Below are 21,889 nucleotides of genomic sequence, written 5' to 3' on the forward strand. Positions count from 1 at the left end.
GGTGGATGGTGCAATATGGCTGGTAACCATCGTCATCATAGCAACAGGGGGCTGAGCTCCATCAGCCCCCACCCTTCATGTGTAAAGAAAAGATTCAGTTGCCCCTGGACTAGCAGAGGGATGCTGGGCTTCTCTCCTACACACTGCTTAATGTCCTGTCTGGACTATCATAGCAGCTGGAGGCTGCCTTCCACTCATTTCTCACTAACAAGTCACCATGTCTTATTCCTGCATTCTTTATTACTTCATCACACAAGTGGGGGGACAATGCTACGGTAGCCCAGAAAGGCTGGGGGAAGAACGAAATCAACAGGTGGGGTTGTTACAGGAGCACCCCCTGTGAATAGCATACAGATCATAGTTTCTGCAGAATCTGACACAGAGCAGCTGTGCTCTCTGGTTCTATGATACAGTGGTTATCTAGTACACTTGCCTATATTCTAGGCAGGACTGATTCTATTTTTAGATACCAAAAAGGAGGGATTGACTCAGGGAGTCATTCCCAATTTTGGCTTTTGCGCCCCTGGCTAAGAGCAGCCAGGGGCACTTATGACAGCAGCAAATGGTACAAAAGGACTGGTAGCCATGATCATCTTAGTTCCAATTTATGGAAGGGTTGGATGGTGCAGTATGGCTAGTAACCATCTCTGCTGTCATGCAAAAGCAAAAGCATGTTTCTGTGTAGCGCTGCTGAATCGCCTCTGTGAGCGGCATCTAGTACACATACGGTGAGAGTCACAAAAGGCAAAACAAGCTCCATGATTGCCATGCTATGGCATCTGCCAGGGCAATCCAGGGGAAAAAGGCGCGAAATGCTTGTCTGCCGTTGCTTTCCCAGAGGAAGGAGTGACTAACGACATTTACCCAGAACCACCCGCGACAATGATTTTTGCCCCATCAGGCACTGGGATCTCAACCCGGAAGTTCCAAGGGGCGGGGGAGGCTGCGGGAACTATGGGATAGCTAGGGAATAGCTACCCACAGTGCAACGTTCCAGAAGCCGACGCTAGCCTCGGACCGCGGACGCACACCACCGAATTAATGTGCTTAGTGTGGCCGCGCGCAATCGATTTTATAAAATCTGTTTTACAAAACCGGTTTATGCAAATTCGGAATAGTCCCGTAGTGTAGACGTACCCTGAGTCAACAGTGTGCCCTTGTTGCCAAGAAGGCTAATAGCATTTTGGGCTGTATAAGTAGGGGCATTGCCAGCAGATCGAGGGATGTGATCATTCTCCTCTATTCGACATTGGTGAGGCCTCATCTGGAGTACTGTGTCCAGTTTTGGGCCCCACACTACAAGAAGGATGTGGAAAAATTGGAAAGAGTCCAGCGGAGGGCAACAAAAATGATTAGTGGGCTGGAGCACATGCCTTATGAGGAGAGGCTGAGGGAACTGGGATTGTTTAGTCTGCAGAAGAGAAGAATGAGGGGGGATTTGATACTGCTTTCAACTACCTGAAAGGAGGTTCCAAAGAGGATGGATCTAGACTGTTCTCAGTTGTACCTGATGACAGAACAAGGAGTAATGGTCTCAAGTTGCAGTGGGGGAGGTTTAGGTTGGATATTAGGAAAAACTTTTTCACTCAGAGAGTGGTAAAGCACTGGAATGGGTTACCTAGGGAGGTGGTGGAATCTCCTTCCTTAGAGGTTTTTAAGGTCAGGCTTGTCTAAGCCCTGGCTGGGATGATTTAGTTGGGGAATTGGTCCTGCTTTGAGAAGGGGTTGGACTAGATGACCTCCTGAGGTCCCTTCCAACCCTGATATTCTATGATTCTATGATCATTCTGTGAAATAAATGAGAGGCAAAAGGTGATGGTGAAAGGAGGAATAGAGAGAGGTTGCCTCATTTTTTATCTCAATAGGTTCCAGCAGAAAAGCTCTGTTCATACATTTCAGTACATTTCTGTTGATTCAAACAAAGTGAGAGAGGAAAGAGATACCAAAAAATGAAGATTTTGGTGAACATTTTCACAACACCTAATCTGGGACTGAGAGGCAGGGATTTCCCAATGAAAATCTATTTTACATTTGAAAATTTTAAATTGTAAACAATATGACATGATCCTACCCTCTTCTTCATATTTGTTTCTATTTTTATTAAGTTTACCCATGGAATAATTCCTGGATCAATTCTTCTTGAAGCAGCACCTACTGCTAGTGATTGACAAGAGTTGCTATTTCTGGCAGAATGGATTTTTCTCCATCTCTTCCCCCTCTCTCCCCACCCCTTTTGGTTTCCATTTTTCTTTCCTATGTTGTATCTCCTCTCCTATGTTTTTTTCTGATGTGGTCTCTCTCTTCACCCATTGTCTGCTTCACTACTCTATTTTTCCAATCTCCTCAAGGTTTGTGCTGTAAGCAAAGTTCTTCCCTTCATACTGCTCACTGCCCTTACCTCCTTTTCTCTATCCTTCTTCCTTTCTGCTCTGTGCCTCTCTAATTCCCCTCAATTTGTTCCTCTCTACAATTGTTCTGCCTTTTCCCCCTTAGCGGGGTGGTCCCCCGCTCCTGCCAGGAAGGGCTTAAAGCAGCCCTGGCAGAGGGCTGGGGCAGGGGAAAAGCTGGGCTGATTGGCAGAGCAGCTGCTGTTGGGCCACGCCCCAATCAGGCCACAGCTGGCCTGTATAAAAAGGCTGTGAGCCAGAAGCCCAGTAAGTCTCCCTCTGCTTGTAGAGGGAGGAGGACCTGGCTGCAGGGACCTAAGCACGACACCTAGATTGGGAGCAGGGTTGGGGAAGGGCCGGGGAGCTGGGAGCTCTGGCCTGGAAAGCCCCAGACTACAGGCCTGACTATAGGCCGAATAGGTGCAGGGTTGCAACGGGGCAGCCCATGAGTAGGCAGGGGCAGCAAGTCCGAACCCCTCTGCCTGTGATGAGTGGCTTATACTGCAGTCTGCCTCAGTGAACAGAGGCTAGATGGAGACTGGGCAGTAGCCAAGACTGAGGTGAAGTGGGGATAGTGGGTGGGGGTTGCCCTGAGAGGGGGAGACCCAGAACCTTAGAGTGTGGGGGTACTGCCAGGGGAGCAGCAACCCAGAGAAAACGGGCACCGGAGTCTGAGAGGGACATGGAGGCCAAGCTGTGGCGGATCGACGGCCTGCAGAGGGCGCTCTGGGCTGGAAATCGAGATAATTCCCTGAGAGACCAGCAGGAGGCGCCGCCGGGTGAGTCTGCACACGCTTACATCCCCTTACTTCATCTCCTCTCATCATCATTTCTCTTTTCTCTCTAGGGGGCTGGCAGAGTTCTCACCCTCTCTCTCTTCCTCTAACAGCTTCTATCCCTCCTCAAGCTGAACTTCAGTCACAAATTGGCAATTTTCCAGACAGTACATCAAATATTACATTTAGCTAAGCCTGACTCCTACAGTTTTTATTCTTTATTTTGGCTCTTATTCTTTCAGCATTTTTCTTAATTTGAGGCTGCTTGTCCTCAACAATTATGAAGATGTAGAAAGGTGAGAACATTTTAGTCTTGAAACATCATCATAACGGTGAAATCAGACAACGCATGCAATTATTATTTAACCTTCTAGCAAAAGACACACACTTATTATTTAGACAATCTTATAAGTAAGGATGTTATATTTTAGCACATACAACATACACCTCACTTATATGCTCACCTTTAGGTGAACTACTAAAATACTATCAGTGATTCATAATTAGTTAACATATGAGGTCAATTAAACAGTTGGCAAACATTGGTTAATATTTAAACTAGGAATGGATGGGCTACTTCACCAGACAGGTCAATGTGACTGAAAGCTAGAGAGGTTATATGAAGTATGAAAGGTTCAAGCCTGAAGTAATTTCCTTTGCTTGTTTTCAACAATCCAGTCCAGTGACCCATTATAACACTCTATTTTGTGAAAACGTCAGACAGACACAATGTGATTCAATCTGCACTTATAGTCTCTCCATGTCCCAAGAGTGGAATAAATTGTGTACGAATACTACAGTTCTAGCTCCTACAGAAAAAAAAAATATCCCCTACAGAACAATTTAACTTCAAGAGGAAATTTAAAAGTAAGCTGACGTCTAAGAAAAAATATACCCCAACCTCTAACATCTACAATGGCTTTAAGGGTCTGAATTAGTGAAAGGTGGAAATTAAAAATTTAAAAATATGGTAAGAGTTAGCAGTTACGGCCCCTCCTTCAAATCTACAATGAGAGTAAGGCTTATTCCTTTGCCCACCATTGTATATACTTTTTAAAACAACGTTACACACACACACATACCCTATTACAAAAATTAGGGTTTTACAATCATAGAGAAAATGTTGACTTGTAAATGTGACCAGCATAGATACAGCTATCCTGTGGCTCCCATCAGTGTGGAAGGCCTACTTTATTGGTCCACCAGCTGAAAATGATGACCCCAAATTAGTTTCAAATGTCTCCACAGGGTGAACACGTGCAAACATAGGCATTTTGTTCATGAAAGCATTAACATAATATGATCATATTCTCTCCTAGATCACTGACACAGTAATTCCACCCTTTTCCCTATTCAGTATGTCATCTTCACAGATCACCTTGGAATACAGAGCTGTGACAGATTAAATGTCTGGGAAAGAAGTTGGAGTGTCAATGATGTAAAAAGTACTCCAAGTCCAACTCCTGTGGCATAGAGAGTGTTCAAAGTCTTATGATCTGATATGGCTGTGGCGGAGACAAAGTTTTCTTTCCTTCATTATTGAATCTGCATACTCTTGGAACCATTTCTGGTGCCTGGCAATCTGATGCATCTTGGTAATATCTTGCTGGAAACAAGTCACTGAGAAATTTTCTATTACTTACGGGATACGAATAAACTTAAGTGACTGGGCTCTTCCACGGGGAGAGGCTTTTGCTTAAGTACAAATATCATTTGATACAAGCTTTGACTATAAAAATTACAATTCTGCAATACAAAAAACAGAAGTTGCCAAAACTTAAGTGTATTCTGCTGCACAGTATCCACACAGGATAAGTGGTCTCCAAGAAGCTGCAGATATAGCCATATGGTACTAATGGAATGCTTTGGAAATGGTCCTTTACATGGTATAGTTTCCAGAATTTACCAGACACAACAAAATAATACTATGAGAGGTAAGAAATTTCACAGTCAGTTGAAAGAGATTATAGAAGGAATTAAGGCACTTTTAAGAGTTATGATAAAAGCTGTGGTGATGTAAGAGTTGAAGGCAACTCTATCTCTTGAACGCAATTCAGTCAACATAGCTTCCTCAATAGGCAGTTGATATGACGAAAAATATGAATCTTCTTGTCTTGTATCTCGGAGACTTGAGAGGACTGAAGGTAAGCCAAAAAGTAAAGCTACATCATAAAAAATGTTTGGAGTCTATTTCTAAAATACAGAAAGCTGAAGTGGCCATTAGGAACACGTAAATATATTATTTTCAAGTCTAAGAAGCAAAGTCCATCTTTGGGGGTCTATTTCTCAAATCAGTAGGATAAGTCTTCCCTCTGAGGCCTTGTCTATACTACACAGTTTTGTCAGCAAAAGGCAGTTTTTGTCGACAAACCAGTGGAGATGTACACACCACAATGCTACTTTTGGTGGCAAAACTCTCCTGTTTTGCTGACAAAAAAAGCCCAGCTTGACGAGAGGCATAGAGCTTTTTGCGGCAAAGTTAGAGTGACAAAGCATCAGTGTAGACACTACATTCATTATGTCACCGTAACTGGCCTCCAGGAGATATCCCACAATGCCCACTGTGACTGCTCTGCTCACTTTTTTGAACTCTTCTGTCCTGCATCCTGTTATACAGGCATGCACTCCTCCCCTTTAAACACCAGGAAGTTCTGAAACTGCTCAGTGTGGAGAGCTGCCTGGACTACAGGGGAGGGTTGGATTATTGGTCTGTGGAGAGAGGAGGCTCTGGAGAACTCGCAGGGAATCACAGAATCAAAACATTAACTTGGAATTCTGCTTTCCCCGGCACTAGCAATGCAGCAGCTGGCAGGCAAGTGGGCTGCTGCTGCAGGAGGGAGCACAGCAGAGCCAGGGAGGGAGGTGGGGGCTGATGTTGGGGGGTGTCCCCCTTCTCCTGCCTCAGGACTGGTTGCTTCCGGCTGCTGTCTGAACTTAACGAGACAGCATGCTGACACACTCATTCTCCCCCAACACACACACACACCCTGTCTCACACACACTCTCTTTGCCCCCCAAACTTCAGTTGAAAAGCAGCTGGCAATCTAGTAGAATGCCCATCGAATGATGGGATTGAGAAACCTGTATCATGTGACATGAGGCACTGCAAACCCTTCCCAAAGCACCGTGTGGCCAACTGCACAATGGGATAGTTACCCACAGTGCACTGCTCTCTGTGTCAATGCAAGAGTTGCTAACGTGGATGTGTTCTGCCAACACAAGGAGTATAGCATGCAACAAGGGTTTAAATAAAGCGGTGGCTGTATGTCAGCAAAACTTGCATTGACAAAACTCTTTAGCGTAGACAAGGCCTAAACCTGGACTTTCCGACTATGATTTAAACAGTGAGAAACAAGACTGAAAATAAAAGCCTCCAGTCTAGTAGTAAGAATTTGGACTAATTTCCACAGAAATTATCCTCTTTTGGGGGTACAGTGATTGTTCTTAATTCATGTAGGTTTTGAACTCACTAATAGGGCTATTTTTTTTTTATTTTTTTTTTAGTTTAATTGAAGAGGAAATGATTGTGCTCGTGATCAGGGAGACTGCTGAAATTGTATCAGGTTTATTTTTTCATATCACCTTCAGGATCCATGTATTTTGTACTATTTCAGCTCAAGAAGTCAAAGAAAAATCTCAGAAATAACCCCATCAGAGTGGAACCTGAGCAAGCATGGACTCACTCTATGAAGAGTACTACTCTGGAAACTGGTGCTGGGATAATCTCTCTGTGAACTGTATGAAAAATATTTTCAGACTGCATAAGAATGCTGATGTTTATATCTGACATGCTGTCTTGTAGAGCCCAGCTGCTGGTTCTGTAAGTCTATTCAATTTCGATATCCAGAGTAAACATTATTCAAGTTTGTGGAGAAAAAAAATCTTCAGATAGAAGCAGGAGCATCCTCATTCACTTCTGAAGGTAGAAACAGCTCAAATGGGGTTGCTGCAGCTATAGCTATATAGCTGTCTCCAATGCCTCTCAAGTCATCAATATTAATAACTTCTATGGATGATGGGATAGGACCTACCTAGCAATGAGTTCTCTGTATTGTGAATGAACCTATAGAGGTTTGCCATAAATAAATCAATAAATCAGTTATTTACTTATTATCTGTTCATCCAGGTAAATACACATTTATTTTTATGAAACATTTAGCCACTCCTCCATGAATTTTCAACAAGAGAGTACAACATCCATGAAATCTTTTCATTTTCCTTTTTAAAATACCCCAACTAAATTACAATAACCAAGGCCGTGACATTAATGTACTAGCAGAAATTGGACCTCCCAGTTTTGTTGCATTTTTGTTCCACCCCTATACTTTCCTCTAAGGCTGAGGCACCAAAAGTTGTAATAGATGGCACAACAGCCTTACAAAGACATTTGAGTTACATTTCACTTGAATTTGCTTGTACTATTTATAACTTATTAGGTATTTTAATTTTTACATATTACAAATCTAAGTTACTCTTCACCAATTATGCTTTTATTTGCTGTATTTCACTTAGCTTGGAAATGAAAATGCCCTAGTCAATTTCACTCTCTTTATATAAGTATCTAATCAGATTCACATATTCATTCTCAGATATTGGCAGAATGCTCCAATATTTGGGTTTCAAATATGCAGAGGAATATTATTCCTTTAAAATAATTTCCCTTTGAAATGCTTTTTCTAATTACATGAAAACACTTCTACTGGTGTTAGACTTTTGCAAAAACCAGCTTTTTACATCATCTATATTTGGCATCTAAATGTACTTGACAATGTCCCTTAGTTTCTGTTAGATTTATGTTAAGCATTTTACTTTTACAGTTTGTATTCTCCAATAAATCTTTGATAAACTCTGAGCCCCACTCCCTTCTGAAAAAAAAAAACCCAGAAGGGACTGGCATCAGCTATTGAATTCAACAGCCCAATTAATCCTTTCTATCCAATTTGTAATTAGGATAAGCAGCAAGGGAACTGAGTCCCAAGGTTATGCACAGTCTCTCTCTAAACTCTGTTTCCATAATTCTCATTTTTTAAAGTTTAATTTTATATACGGCCATTTTTACAAGAAGCTTCAAAACTGCTATTTTAATGAACAATAACACTTCACAAATGCAATATCAACAGTGAATTACAATTTTTAAATAAATTAGAATCAAATCATTTTTGCCATTGCCAAAAATTTCCTAGCTTGCTTTCAAGCCAGACTTAAGTGATAATCTTATTCTGACTCCCTAAAAAACAAAACTAAAAACAAAAAACACACACAGAAAATCAGAGATTTGAAGCTATGTACACTTTACAAAAATCATGGTGCTTCTTATCTTTTTAAGGGTCTTATCTACACCAGCAGATGGATCATCTCATTAAGATACAAGACACTAATTCTGGATGACACAGCAGCTAAACTTCCTAACAGGTTACCAAGAGCAGCATGATGCTCCTGAGGCAATGACTGACTCGTTTAATGCCAGCAAGTACCAAAAGATCACCACAGAGAACTATAATGTTTCTATTTTCAGTATGTTATGAGAACGAAAACAGGAACAAAAAAAAACTCCATAAAAAGCTTATTCTGTCCCTCTGCCCCATCATACTGGGCCCAATTCTGCCACCCCTACTCCCAGTGGATAGTACATTATTCCATGGGTAGGTGCACTGATTTGAATAGTACTTTACTATCCACATCATTTTACTGACTTCAGTGGCACTACTCGCAGACTAAGGTACAAGTCAAGGTAAATGAGGCAGGCAGAATTTTTTGTTTTTTTTGAGGGAATCTGCTTTGCAGTCTTACGTTATGACAAATGTCAATTAAAGTAATAGCAAACTATTTTTGTGTTTTGGTTGGGAGTACCTAAGGGGGCGGTTTTCATTTTAAAAGTAAGATGAAAGCAGTACAAGTGTTATATTATTCAGCCACTCAAATTATACTTTGCAGAGCCTTTAAACCACACTACATAATCTCTTAATAGAAGCACCTTCTTTACTTAGTTTGGTTTATGCATTTTCATGCTCTGCTCCAAAAACTTATCGTACTCAAGAACAAAAGTTAGAGACAACATCTCATGGACCAGCTGCTTGTTTACATTAAAAGCACAGCCACTTAGGCTGAGCCATGTAGTTTGAATGCTTCATGGAACAGTAATTTTACAACCTGATTGGTAATGGAGACAATGTCATGTAGACCAGAAAGAACCAGACAAATTGATTTATTAAATAATGAATGTTCACTAGTCAGACTGAAGAAACAATGCACTCTTTACAATACTTCACTGCAAAATATTTTGTGTATATACATGAACACAGCAAGAGTGAACAACCAACATAGTTACACAAGAACCACTAAACCAGTAGACTGTTTAGCTGCCCTGTTGAAGAAAGCTTGTAGAAATGAGACGAAATATCTAAATAAACAAACTGTGAGAGTTCTGTCGCAACCCTATGCTCAAACATGGCGTCTGTATGGCCAATTGTCGGTCAAAAGGTCACATTGGTGTCGTGTGCAACACCGTGGTGCCGTGTGCTACCCTAAGGTGCAGTGTGCAACATTATAGTGCCGTGTGCCTATTCTCGAATGTTCTGTCTGGTCAATTGTAGGTCACATTGGTACCGTGTGCTACAATATCAGCGTGTCATGTGCATAAATTTAGTGTGCCAGGTGCAGTACCTGTTGACGTAGAGGGCACCAGCTCAGAACCTGGTTGGTGTAGGAGCTGGGGACCAATCAGATGCTGACACGAGTAAGGGTCTTCGAATAAAACTATGTCCCGTGCCAAAAACGGCAGGAGTATCCGCGTGTTAGCTGAAAGGCCTGATTACCCTTTCAGCCAGGGTCTCCTCCGGATTTTGCCGGCTCGTGTTGTGTTGTTTTTGGTTTCCCCCCCACCCCCCCCAAATTGTCATGCATTTGGTGTCTGTACTGCTGGTCAGCTGCGCCTGGAGTGTGGTATGTGCATTTTAATTTCTGTAAATATTCTGTTGGTTTAGCATCTTTCCCTTTTCCCTTTCCTTATTTGATGCAAGATTGTGTACATAGTATATGAGAGCCATATTGCTGTATTAATTGCCATTGTAGTTAGTTGGTGTATTTCAGTTTGTGTCCATATTTCAGATTTTAGTGAGCGGTTAATCACAGATTGTTTAGTTTCTTGTTGTTGGATGCAAATAGACTGTTTCAAGTTGCGTATATTGCTGCTCTAGTGATATGGTGACTTGTTTTTCTCTTGATTCGAGTTGTGTGTGTATTCCTGTTCTGATAATATTGTTGGCTGGTAAAATCGCTCCTCCCCAGACCAAGTTGCAATTTACCCTTGTTAATAAACGGCCACGTGGTTTGAAATTTCAATGTGTCACGTCTTGATTTTCTTCTCTCACTCAAATATTTCACTCGAACCTGCATTGGTCTCGGTCAAGTTCAAAAGATATGATAATGAGTTTATAGCAGCTATCCTATTTAGATAGGTAAAAAGGATTTTTAAAATGTGTCCAAAGAATCTTCCACCTTTAAATCTAGTAACCCACAAACCTTGTCATATTTTATCTTTGCAACCATTACTTTTGTGATGCATACATTGCATAGTGCATCATTACATGAACAGAAAATCCTTCATTTACTTATCTGATCAAAACAGAATGGTGTGGAACGTGTCACAGTGTGTCTACTAAATAAAGCTCACAGCAGTCAGCAGAATGGCAGTTATTTCAATTGTAAGGCTTACCTTTAATAGTTTCCTCCACAACTTCTACTACACGGTCTATTTGCTGAACCTGAAAAAAGGACCAGAAGATCAATAAACTAAGCTGTTTTGATGGATTTGAAAAATTCTTGTTTCACATGTATTTCATTCAGTAGTGTGGAAGAAACTAAAATCATTTTTGGTTATATTTCCATTTAGGATAGTGTTGTGTAGTATTATTTTGTCTTGGGCAGAGAACAGATGATTCTATTCACCTATACTGAAACACTTGGTTTCTATTTCCTAGCAGAACAAATAATTTCTCTTTAATAGGATAAAAAAGGATCCATGAGCTTCTTTTACACAGTCTTTAAGATCTGCAGAAATGTTACACAGGGTACCTTGTCAGCGCTAGTAAGCTAAGCTAGGTCAGGCCTGGATAAAAAGTTCAAGAAATTCCAAAACTTAAGATCATACTCTAAGCTAAAAACATTCTATAGAATACCGATTACATATTTCAAATTAGGGTTTCATAACTACACCTCTCAAAAGTCCAAAATAGATTTTAATCTTTTTTTTAATTAATTGTTTAATATTGATCAAGAATTGGAAATTTTAGCTCATGAGTTAAAGGTTTTAGCAACTCGTGATAATTTTAAAACAGTGGGCATTAAAAAATAAGTCTGGTTGTATTCCTAACCTAAAATAGTTGTGATCACTGCCCTTCTCTTATTGTGCAGTGGGGAAATTCACTTATGAAATTCTTAAACCCTTTTAAAATCAATATATTGAGCTCAAAGAAAAAAACCACAAGTACACTGCACTTTCATTTTCTTGGGATATGGTCAAGAAATATATTTCTTGAAAGTGTATGTCCAAAGGATTTATGCAAGTTACTGGAACTTCAATACTACAGTGATGACAAGTGAGATACCAGGAGGGCAAGACTCAAGGTGCGTATTGCACTATGTGGCTCCAATATAAAGTACCTCTAACTGAAATTAAAGGGAATTACTTGGCTGGAGTCCCATGCATTTAGGAAGAAAGGGTGTTGACTTCCAATTTTAAACTCTGTGGAACAAAACATTTTACCTGACCTAGAAAAATATATCTACACTGGAATGTTCTTTATGTTGTCACAGGAAAGAAAAGAATTTGTTAATACACAGATAAAATGATCATATGTAATTACAGCACAACTCATTCTACTATATAAAACTTTTTCATCATTACTATTTTAATTACTCACACATCACTTTATTTCCTCTACTCAATTGCATGTATAATGACAATCTCTGCACCAAAAAATCAATCAATCATGTGTGATTGAGTGGTTTACCTCTCCAAGGACACCAGAAGTCCCCATCAGGAGACATCTTCCTATTAAGAGAGACAGTACTTCTTGATATAAGATTTCTCTCCCAGTAATATCTCCTGCAGCATTTTTAAAAGGGGCCTGACTCTTTTACACAATGTACAGATAAAAAGAAAAACTTTACCCTCCTGTAATTTAATCCTCAGCCTTACTTCAAAATTTTAATACAAAAGATTTTTACTTACCTGTATTGTAACTGTGCTCTTCGTGATGTTGGTGCAGATATGTATTCCACTGGGTGTGCACATGCCCAGGGCACAAAGCCAGAGAATTCTGCCTAGCAGCACCGACAGAGCAGCACTCACTCCCTGTGCCTCAAAGCCCTGCATGGGGACATAACACCGCTTTTCAGACCACTTAGCTGGGAAGCAGTAATGAAATGGATATTCCAGAGGAATTTAGCAGGCTCCAAAAGGGCTTCATTTATCTAGAAAATTACTCTCCTTGAGGCTGAGGATTGGCGGATATCCAGCAACATGTGTGTGTTCTCTTGCATGTACTCAGCCTGGATCCCAAAAGTCTGATACAGATACCTGAGAGGGTCTTGGTATGACAGAGTCATCAGGCACTGGTGAAGAAGAGTCCGGTATTTCAAGGTCATCCAAAAAGAAAGGAGGACCAATGGAGGTTGATGGGGAGGTGAAGGGGAGAGATTCAAGTACCTGCACAAGAGGGTCGACTGGACTGGCTCAGGAAGAATAACCTCCGACTGCAAGTGTAGTAGAGGGAGCGGTAATCGGTCATCTTCCCCGGGCTGAATCAAGAGCGGGAACTCCCAGACTGAGTCACACTCTAAAGAGGCCACTGGGAATAGTCGTAGGGCACTGGTGGCCAGTAGGTAGTAGGCCAGGGACTGCTATCTCTACTGCTAGAATGGTGCTGATGCCAGTATAGATGGAGATCCAAGGATCGAGAACAGTGCTTTGACAGTGAAAAGGAAGAGAAAGAAGTCTCCAAACAAGATCTTGAGGAGCCCTCAGAGTAATCCAGTGGGAATGGAGTAGCCACCCCCGAGGAAGCCAACAAACGGTCAGTCTCATCTGGAACCCAATATGAAGTCATCACTGCTGCTGAGGATCAAGGAGCAGTTGATACTGTTGGTTCCTGAAGAGACGTTGCCCTATAGCCAGCACTTGAGCAAACGAGGGTGGTGAAACCGAGGTCAGCATTGAATTCAATGAAGGGGTCTGTAATACATACATCGGTGTCAAAGACAGTGTCTGTGCCAATGAGCCTCTCAGTACTGCAAAGGACGACGACTACAACCTTGCAGTCTGAGCCCCAGATGGTGCAGAATACAGTGCAGATGAGCAAGGCAGCTCTGCAACCCTAACAGACTGTGCCAGTGGTGCAGCAGAAGGGGACAATGTAGAAGGCGCTGCAACTGATAGCCTCTAAACTACAGGAGAATCAGGAGCATAAAGGAAGAGCAGGTCTGACACTGCTGGATATGCCAACAGTGTGGAGACAATCAGTGCCAATGCTGCCATCATTGTTACAGGACTCAATGGACACCACATGGTGGGAACCGCAGTCAACATTAGAGTCCAGCTGCTCTGAGCACGATACCGGGAAGCAGTTAGACGAGCCAGCTCCCATCATGCATACCAGAGGCCTCAAAGTGCCAGTCAGCACTCTTCTGAAGTGACGAACAGGAGTCCCTCTGAGTCCTGGAATGGTCCCTATTGGTCTTATGGGACCTCTTCCTCAGAGGACCCAAAGCAGGAGAATAATCAATCTTTCTTCCAGGGGAAAGCCCTGAATCTTGAGCCAGGTGTCACATTTCATGTTGGCTCTGAAGAAAAGTTGGATAATCTGCGGTCCCCGGTGCCTGCTCTAAGAGATGCTGTTTCAGCTGCTAGTTTATCATCAACTGTGTCCTCTTCTTAAACAACCTGCATATAAAGCGCCTTTAATGTACCCAACAAACATCAGGTGTGGGGGTCACTATTGGGGATAGCTACCCCCCAAGACAAAGTTTAAACCCTGGTGAGGGCATCATCTAGGGCAACTATCTATCCGAACTACTGTAACTAAACCTAAGGTTACTACTTTAAGTACACTAACAATGAACCAGGTAGAATAAATTCCCAGAGAAACTGAGAAAAAACTGTGTAAAGAAAATCACCACACAGAATGCTCCAATTCTAGCTGCAGGCAGTGAGAAGGAACTGTGAGGGTTTGGGGCAGCACTGCCCTTGAACATCCAGGGGTAGTGCAAAAGCCAGAAGGCACAAGAGCCAGCCCTATAGGTACTGCTGGGCAAAGTTATCTTTTTAAAGATAGATATTATGTTTGCCCTTTTCCAGTCCTCTGGGACCTCATCCATCCTCCATAAATTCTCAAAGATAATTGCTAGCAGTTCCGAGATTGCTTCAGGTAGTTCCTTATGTGCCCTAGGATGAACTTCATCCAGTCCCGCTGACTTGAATATATCTAACTTATCTAAATATTCTTTAACCTGTTCTTTCCCTATTTTGGCTTGGATTCCTTCTCCCTTATTGGTAATATTAATTATGTTGAGTATTTGGTTGCCATTAACCTTTCTAGGGAAGACTGAAGCAAAAGAGGCATTAAACACCTCAGCCTTCTTGATGTCATCCATTATTAGTTCTCTTTTCCGTTAAGTAAAGGACCTACACTTTCCTTCATCTTTTTCTGCTCCAATGTATTTAAAGAAACTCTTTTTTTATTGCCTTTAATATCCCTTGCTAGGTGAACATGGTTGGAAATTTCTATGAAATATTTTGATGTACCATTAAATACAATGTTAACAAGAAATTGCTCTATCATATTGCTGGTTTTGTGTGGTCTACTAATTATAGGACAAAAAGAAATGTTTATTAGAAGTGACACTTTCGAGAGTGTTGCTTTCTGTTTACACACCAAATTTTCAGACTGAACACTTCAGTGTTTGAAATACAGTCACCTTGCAGCCTGGCTGTACAGACTCAAGCATATCTACCTGAATAAGCAGTAACAGATATTTAAGCCAGAGGTCAATCAATTGAGCAGCACTCATTAAGACAGCTCTCTGCATGAAACCACTCTTCTCCACAGCACTGAAAAGCAAATCTGCACCTGTATGCTGGGCTTATAGCTCTCCAACCAGATTTGCCATTTAAAATCATTCCACATAAAATTCAACCCAATTTATTCCTTTCCTGAAATACACATTGAGAATTCATGTTTGTAAAGGCTTCTATCTAGGATGCACAGAGCATAAGTCTCACAAACATTAACGCATTCTAGCCTTATAAACCTCTGTGAGATAAGGAAGTATTATCCTTATTTTACAGATGCCAGTGTACAGTAGATTCACTTAATAGCAACCTCTTGGTTCCAGCTAAAAGTTGCTATTATCCAGAAGCTGCCAATAAGCAGAGGGCATTGTTTTCAGGGGGATACACAGAAAAATGAGCATGGAACAATGAAACATTGCCCAGAACAATAGTTCTGAAACTGTTTATTAACTTTCAGTACTAAAGAAAACCAAACATGGCAAACAGTAATGGATACATATTATAGCAGCGGTTCTCAAACGTTCACAACCCAAGGGCCCCCATTTTGATTTAAACATTTTTGCGGACTCCCAAGCCTCCCGCTAAGCCCCAGGCCTTGTCTCCACTCCACCCCTTCCCCCAAGGCACCGCCCCTGCCCAACCCTGCCACTCCTCTTCCATGCCTCTTTCCGCCCCCTCCCCCGAGCACACCCCAGCCCTGCTCCTACGCCTCCCTCCCAGCGCCTCCTGTACACCGCTGAACAGCTGTTCCCCAGCGTGCAGGAGGCGCTGGGAGAGAGGGGTAGGAGGACCCCAGTTTGAGAAACACTGAATTACAGTGTACCAAAATGCTTAGCACAAACTTAGGACATTTCAGCTTGCTGTGTATCACAAGAAATACTGTAAAATGGAACACAATTTTACAACACTGTGTAAAGAAAATGTTTTTAAAAAACCCTAAAGAAAAACTTATAAAACACTTATAGTATAAGTCTTTGTATGCTGAACAGTACTGTAATTACACTTAGTGTCACACAAATTGAAGCAGCATGAGATTTTTAAAAATAAAATAAATAAAAATTTAAAAAAATAAGAATGAAATTTGTTCAATGTTGTCTGTTTTCCTCATTTTGCCATCTCCACTTCTAAATCCTTCTCAATTCTGTGTGCATGCACATAACCATTCTCAAAGCCGACTCTGGAATATCCTGAGAAAAATGTCCACAGCAAATAGCTGCTCTGTTGGGGAAAGCTCTTCAGGTTTATCGTCAGATGCACTATCCTCTTATCTCTCATAAGCCTGCTGGTACTTTACAGCCACTGCCAGAAGTTTGGAATTGGAAAGCTCATCTTCCATCTCCAAATAACGCTCAAACTAAACAATGGCCTCAAATTCCTCTGCAGTTAGATTTTCAGGAACAGAAACATCATCCAGAACATGAATGCCCACCACACCATCAATTTCTGTTGATGAAAACCCTCCCTTCCTGAAACAGTTTAGAACAGTCTGTGTGACAACAGCAACTCGTGACTCTTTAGCAAGATGAAGTGCATCAATCACAGGGTTTGGGGTTTTTTTTCTGAAACATCCATATCTCCTATGGGTGGGTAGGCTTCCACGGAGGCAGTAATGTGAGCATTAAGAGGTGAACAGTAGTGACTGTTGAAGTTTTTAATGACACCCATGCCCATTGGCTGCATGACTGAGGTTGCATATGGAGGCAAGAATTTTAACATCATATATGATAGCATTACGTGAGCTGAATGATCTGGGCAATTGTCAATTAAAAGGTATATGGGTTGGTCTTGTAGCCACAGCTCTCTATTCCAGTTCTTAAACTACTCTTCAAACAACAAACTAGTCATTCAAGCCCTGGCTGAGGTTTTGTAGACCACAGAAAGTTCAGAGCGGTCCTTAGGGAAACAACAAGGGCACTTGCTCTTTCTGATCACCCTGAGAGGCTGTTTCTCCATGCCATCCATGTTTGCACAATTTCCAATTAATGGCAATTCCCCCTCTGCCCTTCCTGTAAACCCTTCTTTCAGCATGCCAAAGCCTCTGTCAGGAAAGCACCAGTCTCATCAGCAATGTCATGTGGTTGGTACTGCTCGAGAATGCTGGGGAGGGTGTCTGCCCACCATTCAGTGACTGCTGAAAAGGTCAGCACCTATCTTTCTTGCCATGCTCTTTGCGCTGAATCATGTTATGCCCAGCTTTCCACTTTCTAAGCCTGCCACTTGCAGCGTTAGTGTCCTTCCTAAGCTCTACCACTAGGTGACTCGCTTTCTTTTTCAGCATTGGCCAGAAGAGTCAAGCACCGTGGCTAAGCATATGCTGAAACCAGAGCCACGGGGTTTGACCAATATCTACTTCCTTTCTCTCACATTGGCGCTCACAGCCTCAGTCTGTGCTGTTCCTGTGCTCCTATAAAATGTTATGGCTGTTGTTCTGAATGCACAAAACAACACACTTTGAGAAAACAAACCTCTTGGCTACTCTCACTTGCTTAGCTGTGGGCTCATGTAGGGCCTCCAGCACCTGAACTTTATCAGCAAAAGACAGTTTCATGTGTTTGGAAGCCATGGCATACAGTGGAAGCACTCAGCTATGCATGCTCAGAGGCAGGAAACAGAATACAGATAGGGCCTTCTCTCTAAATAAAGTTGTTCATAAGCGGCACACCTGTTGCTAATAATCCAAATCCCATTAACACTGATATTTATGGGATGGGATTTGTTTCTGATTACTATGTTGCCAATAACCACAAGCTGCTATTATCAGGATTGCTATTAAGTGGAATCTACTGTGTAAACTGTATGACTTTAAATGTTCTCAGAAAAATATAACCCAATGTATCACACTGGTTTAGACTATCACATCAGTATGAAGAATTTAAACTCTCAGTACACTGTTTCAAAGGGCATTGTTACAAGGCAGTTAAAAATGCAATGCTACTATATGTGTGAATACACAATATAACATCCAAAAGAAATTACTTTAAAGTCTAGTTCTGTATATTCAAGGCACTGATTAAAAGAAGCCCTCAATTGCCATAGTCTTACTGGTAGTTACACAAATACTGCAACTTCCTCATTCAACCTTCGTCATACCCAGACCAACATTTTCCAAGGGAACTCTACTCTGACACACTGTCTCTCTACAAAGTTATCCCAAGAGACTTATAATTGTTAGCAAGAAACCACATTCTCAGACAACATTGCTTAAAATATAGTACAGCTTACGTAACTGATGACAAATCAAATTTCTATTACTCAACACATGGATGAGACCAACAAAAACACCTGGTGGTAAAGCAAAGTTTTCACAACTGCTTCCTTATAACATTTACATTTTCATAGCTGAATCAGCATGAAGTTGCCAACAAAACACTTCCAATTTCTCAGTCTCATTACAATTGCCTTTTTAAAAGAATATTTTACTATAATAGGATGCTGAGTCTCTCTTTTTAAAAACATTAGTATGTCAAAATGTATTGTTCCTTAGTGTGGATTGACATTACTGCACTTTTAATCCTCTATTTGAGGAATTTAACACTAAATAATATTGTATACTAGTTGGAGGGAAAGCACACACTTTTCTGTGTGACCCAATGTGTGTGTGTGTAGGAAGGGAGGGGGGCAGAGGGGGAACAAAAGCATAATACAGCAGAGATAAAGGGAGAATCTAACCCAGGGTTTCTCTTTTGAAGATTTAGGTCTATAGAACAAGAGCTTTGTGTACTTATGATGTCCTATGTTTCTGGTACTATAACTTTCATGGACACTGCTGTTATCTTTATAATTAGCATCTTTATTGTGAACATCATTTCAATGTTTCCAAGGCCAATTCCAATGATTTGGGGGCACTGTGTTAATCGCGCTAGTTAACTTTTAATAGACATTTGTCTGTTTCAAATCCAAAATGGAAAATATTTTAATTAGTAACTAGTAATTTTGGGAGCCCAACTTAAGATGAAGTGAAGAGGTCTGATTTTCAGAAAAGCATTTATCACCCTCTAGAAATCAGTTCCTCCAACTGGATGCTCAAAAATTGACACAGCATATCACAAATCACAATCTAGGTCAGAGAATATAGGCACATTCTTTTTTTTTTTAATCCAGTATATGCTTTCCTTACTATTCTCTGTCTTTTTATGTACAGATTTTTGTACATTTACTACAGGCTAGATTGGCACAGATCACATAATTATGCACTCCAGGGGCAGAGTAGGGACTCAGTCACAATTCAGTCCTTGCTGCTCCCTTGCTGCATGGAGGAAGCAAGCTGTACCAAACTGGCTGCTGCACTGAGGGTGACAGAGTCAAAGGTTGTTTCACTCCCATCCATTTGCACAGATATGAGAACAGTGGCCCTGGAGAGGTTCTCCCCACCAAATTGTGACCCGCAATGCAGCCTGCATATAAAAGAGAGTAAGGGGGCACTTCACATCCCCTTAACCTACTGTGCAGGATTGTATGTAGATTCAACTGATCCCTATATATGTCTCAGTGCTGGGAATGGACTAGATGACCTCTTGAAGTCCCTTTAAACTCTAAATTTCTATGAGTGGGTGGCTGGTTAACATATTTTGAGTATACATAGTAGTATGAAGGAAGCTGTAAAACGGTTGTCTCAAATAGTGCAATAAGCACAGAAACTATCTTAATGGAAAATTATAATTAAAAAGCATACCTAGTTTATGTTCTACTTCCTACTTGGCTTTGTAAGAACTCTTTTTACTCACCCAGAATGACTTTAAAGAAAACAAGGAAGTTAAAAGATTAGTTTTGGTTTATTCTCATGATAGCTAAGTGAGGATGAGTATATTTTAATTAATACATTTAATACCTTTTAATGCCAGAAGGAACCTGTAGTACTATTTGCTCTGACCTGCATAATGCAAGTCACAAAACTTCACTCTGCAATTACTGCAATAAGCCCAACAAAAGCATTTTAGAAAGACATTTAGTCTTTATTTAAAGACTTAATTGATGAAGAATCCTTAGCATTTTGCACCTGAGATCATCGATTTTCATGACAATTTTTCAATGCTGATGCAGTTATACAGTATTTTTCATCCCAAAGGATACAAAAGCACTTTAAAAACTACAATACACAGGATCCTCACAACAAGGGTGAAGCATGCCAACTGTTTAACAGCTCACAGACACGGATGCATTAACCCTTTCTGTTGCCCTGAGTAGAGTGTAAAATTGTCACGTTCCCCAGTCACTCTGCCCAAAGGCAAGAAGTAAAAAAAACCCAAACGCGATGAAAATCAGGTGCTACCTATACAATGTATACACTATTGTCTCTTTTGCATTTTGACTTTAACTAGTTGTATTTCTTTCTAACAACAACATAGAAGATTATATTTAAAGTAGCGGAGTTAATCCTTGCCTTCACCCCCTGCAGGCTGCATAGGACATTGACACTAAATTCTGCATACAGACTAAACCTCAATTACGTGCAAGAATGTATTTGACACAAAGCATCCATTGAACCATAGTGAAATGTAACCACAAAGCGAAAAGGTTTAGAGAGGGACTGAACGCTAGGCTTTCCCAATAGAAGAAAGGAAGAAAGTCTAGTTCAGGGGTCGGCAACCTTTCAGAAGCGGTGTGCTGAGTCTTCATTTATTCACTCTAATTTAAGGTTTTGCGTGCCAGTGATACATTTTAATGTTTTTAGAAGGTCTCTTTTTATAAGTCTATAATATATAAACAAACTATTGTTCTATGTAAAGTAAATAAGGTTTTTAAAATGTTTAAGCTTCATTTACAATTAAATTAAAATGCAGAGCCCCCCGGACTGGTGGCCAGGACCCAGGCAGTGTGAGTGCCACTAAAAATCAGTTCACGTGCCGCCTTTGGTACGCGTGCCATAGGTTGCCTACCACTGGTCTAGTTGTTGGCATTGAAAAATTGTGTGAAAAGCCTCGTTTTTTTAAACACAAGATATTGTCCATAGCTGTGGCTCATCTAACCAACAAGTTAATATAAAACTTCAGACAGCAACACTACATGACTCTTATGGGCAAGAAAATGAATATGAAAATCTTAACAGGTCTTTTCTATTTGACAAATGTTCTTACCCCTATAATGCTCAGACCTTTGAGGTAATCTTGACGAGGCTGGGCTTGTGGAACACATCCAGCTAAAACCACTTTCTTGTCATCTTCTTGGGCTTTCCTAAAATGATTTTTAAAAAGTGAGAATTAATTTCTGAAAGCCAATCCCTTTGAATTGTAAAGTAACTACCTAGTATCTACAAGTCCTGGAATAGCATTCATCATCAAATAAGGTGAATAATTTATTTGTTCACAGAAAAGCAAACACTGCTGCAAACAGTACCATAGTTAATGGGATAGGTCCATGTTTGAACCCGGGTTAAAGAAAATCCTGACAAATCAGAGATTTGAGCTGCCTTTTCCATCTACAATGAGAACACAACACACATGGCAGACTTCCAAGTTTGTGCCTTCATCTGAGGGACAGGGCAGTGACGTTGACACTGGATAATCCTGAAAGTCCTAATATAAACTTTAGCTATGCTTTATCTACCACAACTGTGGCAGAGGGATATGTGGTTGAGGCAGTTGGGGCACACATCTACAGCCTGATTCGTGACAAGTCATTTAAAACAAAAGGTACAGTCTATGTGAACAAGAACCATT

At 41.0% G+C, this 21,889-nt stretch overlaps 1 protein-coding gene across 2 annotated transcripts in view; it reads right to left on the minus strand.

The window, feature by feature from the left end:
- The window catches only part of CDKAL1 (CDK5 regulatory subunit associated protein 1 like 1), a 636,289-nt gene that overhangs the window by 386,019 nt on the left and 228,381 nt on the right, over nucleotides 1-21,889 (minus strand). For both annotated transcript variants that reach the window (XM_045004929.1, XM_045004930.1), the window contains exons 6-7: nucleotides 21,308-21,404; nucleotides 10,878-10,926 (exon numbers count right to left, since the gene is read on the minus strand). In XM_045004929.1, coding sequence (XP_044860864.1) covers nucleotides 10,878-10,926; nucleotides 21,308-21,404 — 146 coding nt within the window. The remainder of the gene's footprint in view (nucleotides 1-10,877; nucleotides 10,927-21,307; nucleotides 21,405-21,889) is intronic.

The sequence above is a fragment of the Mauremys mutica genome, chromosome 2 (genome assembly GCF_020497125.1).
Source record: "Mauremys mutica isolate MM-2020 ecotype Southern chromosome 2, ASM2049712v1, whole genome shotgun sequence".
Taxonomy (NCBI): Eukaryota; Metazoa; Chordata; order Testudines; family Geoemydidae; genus Mauremys; species Mauremys mutica.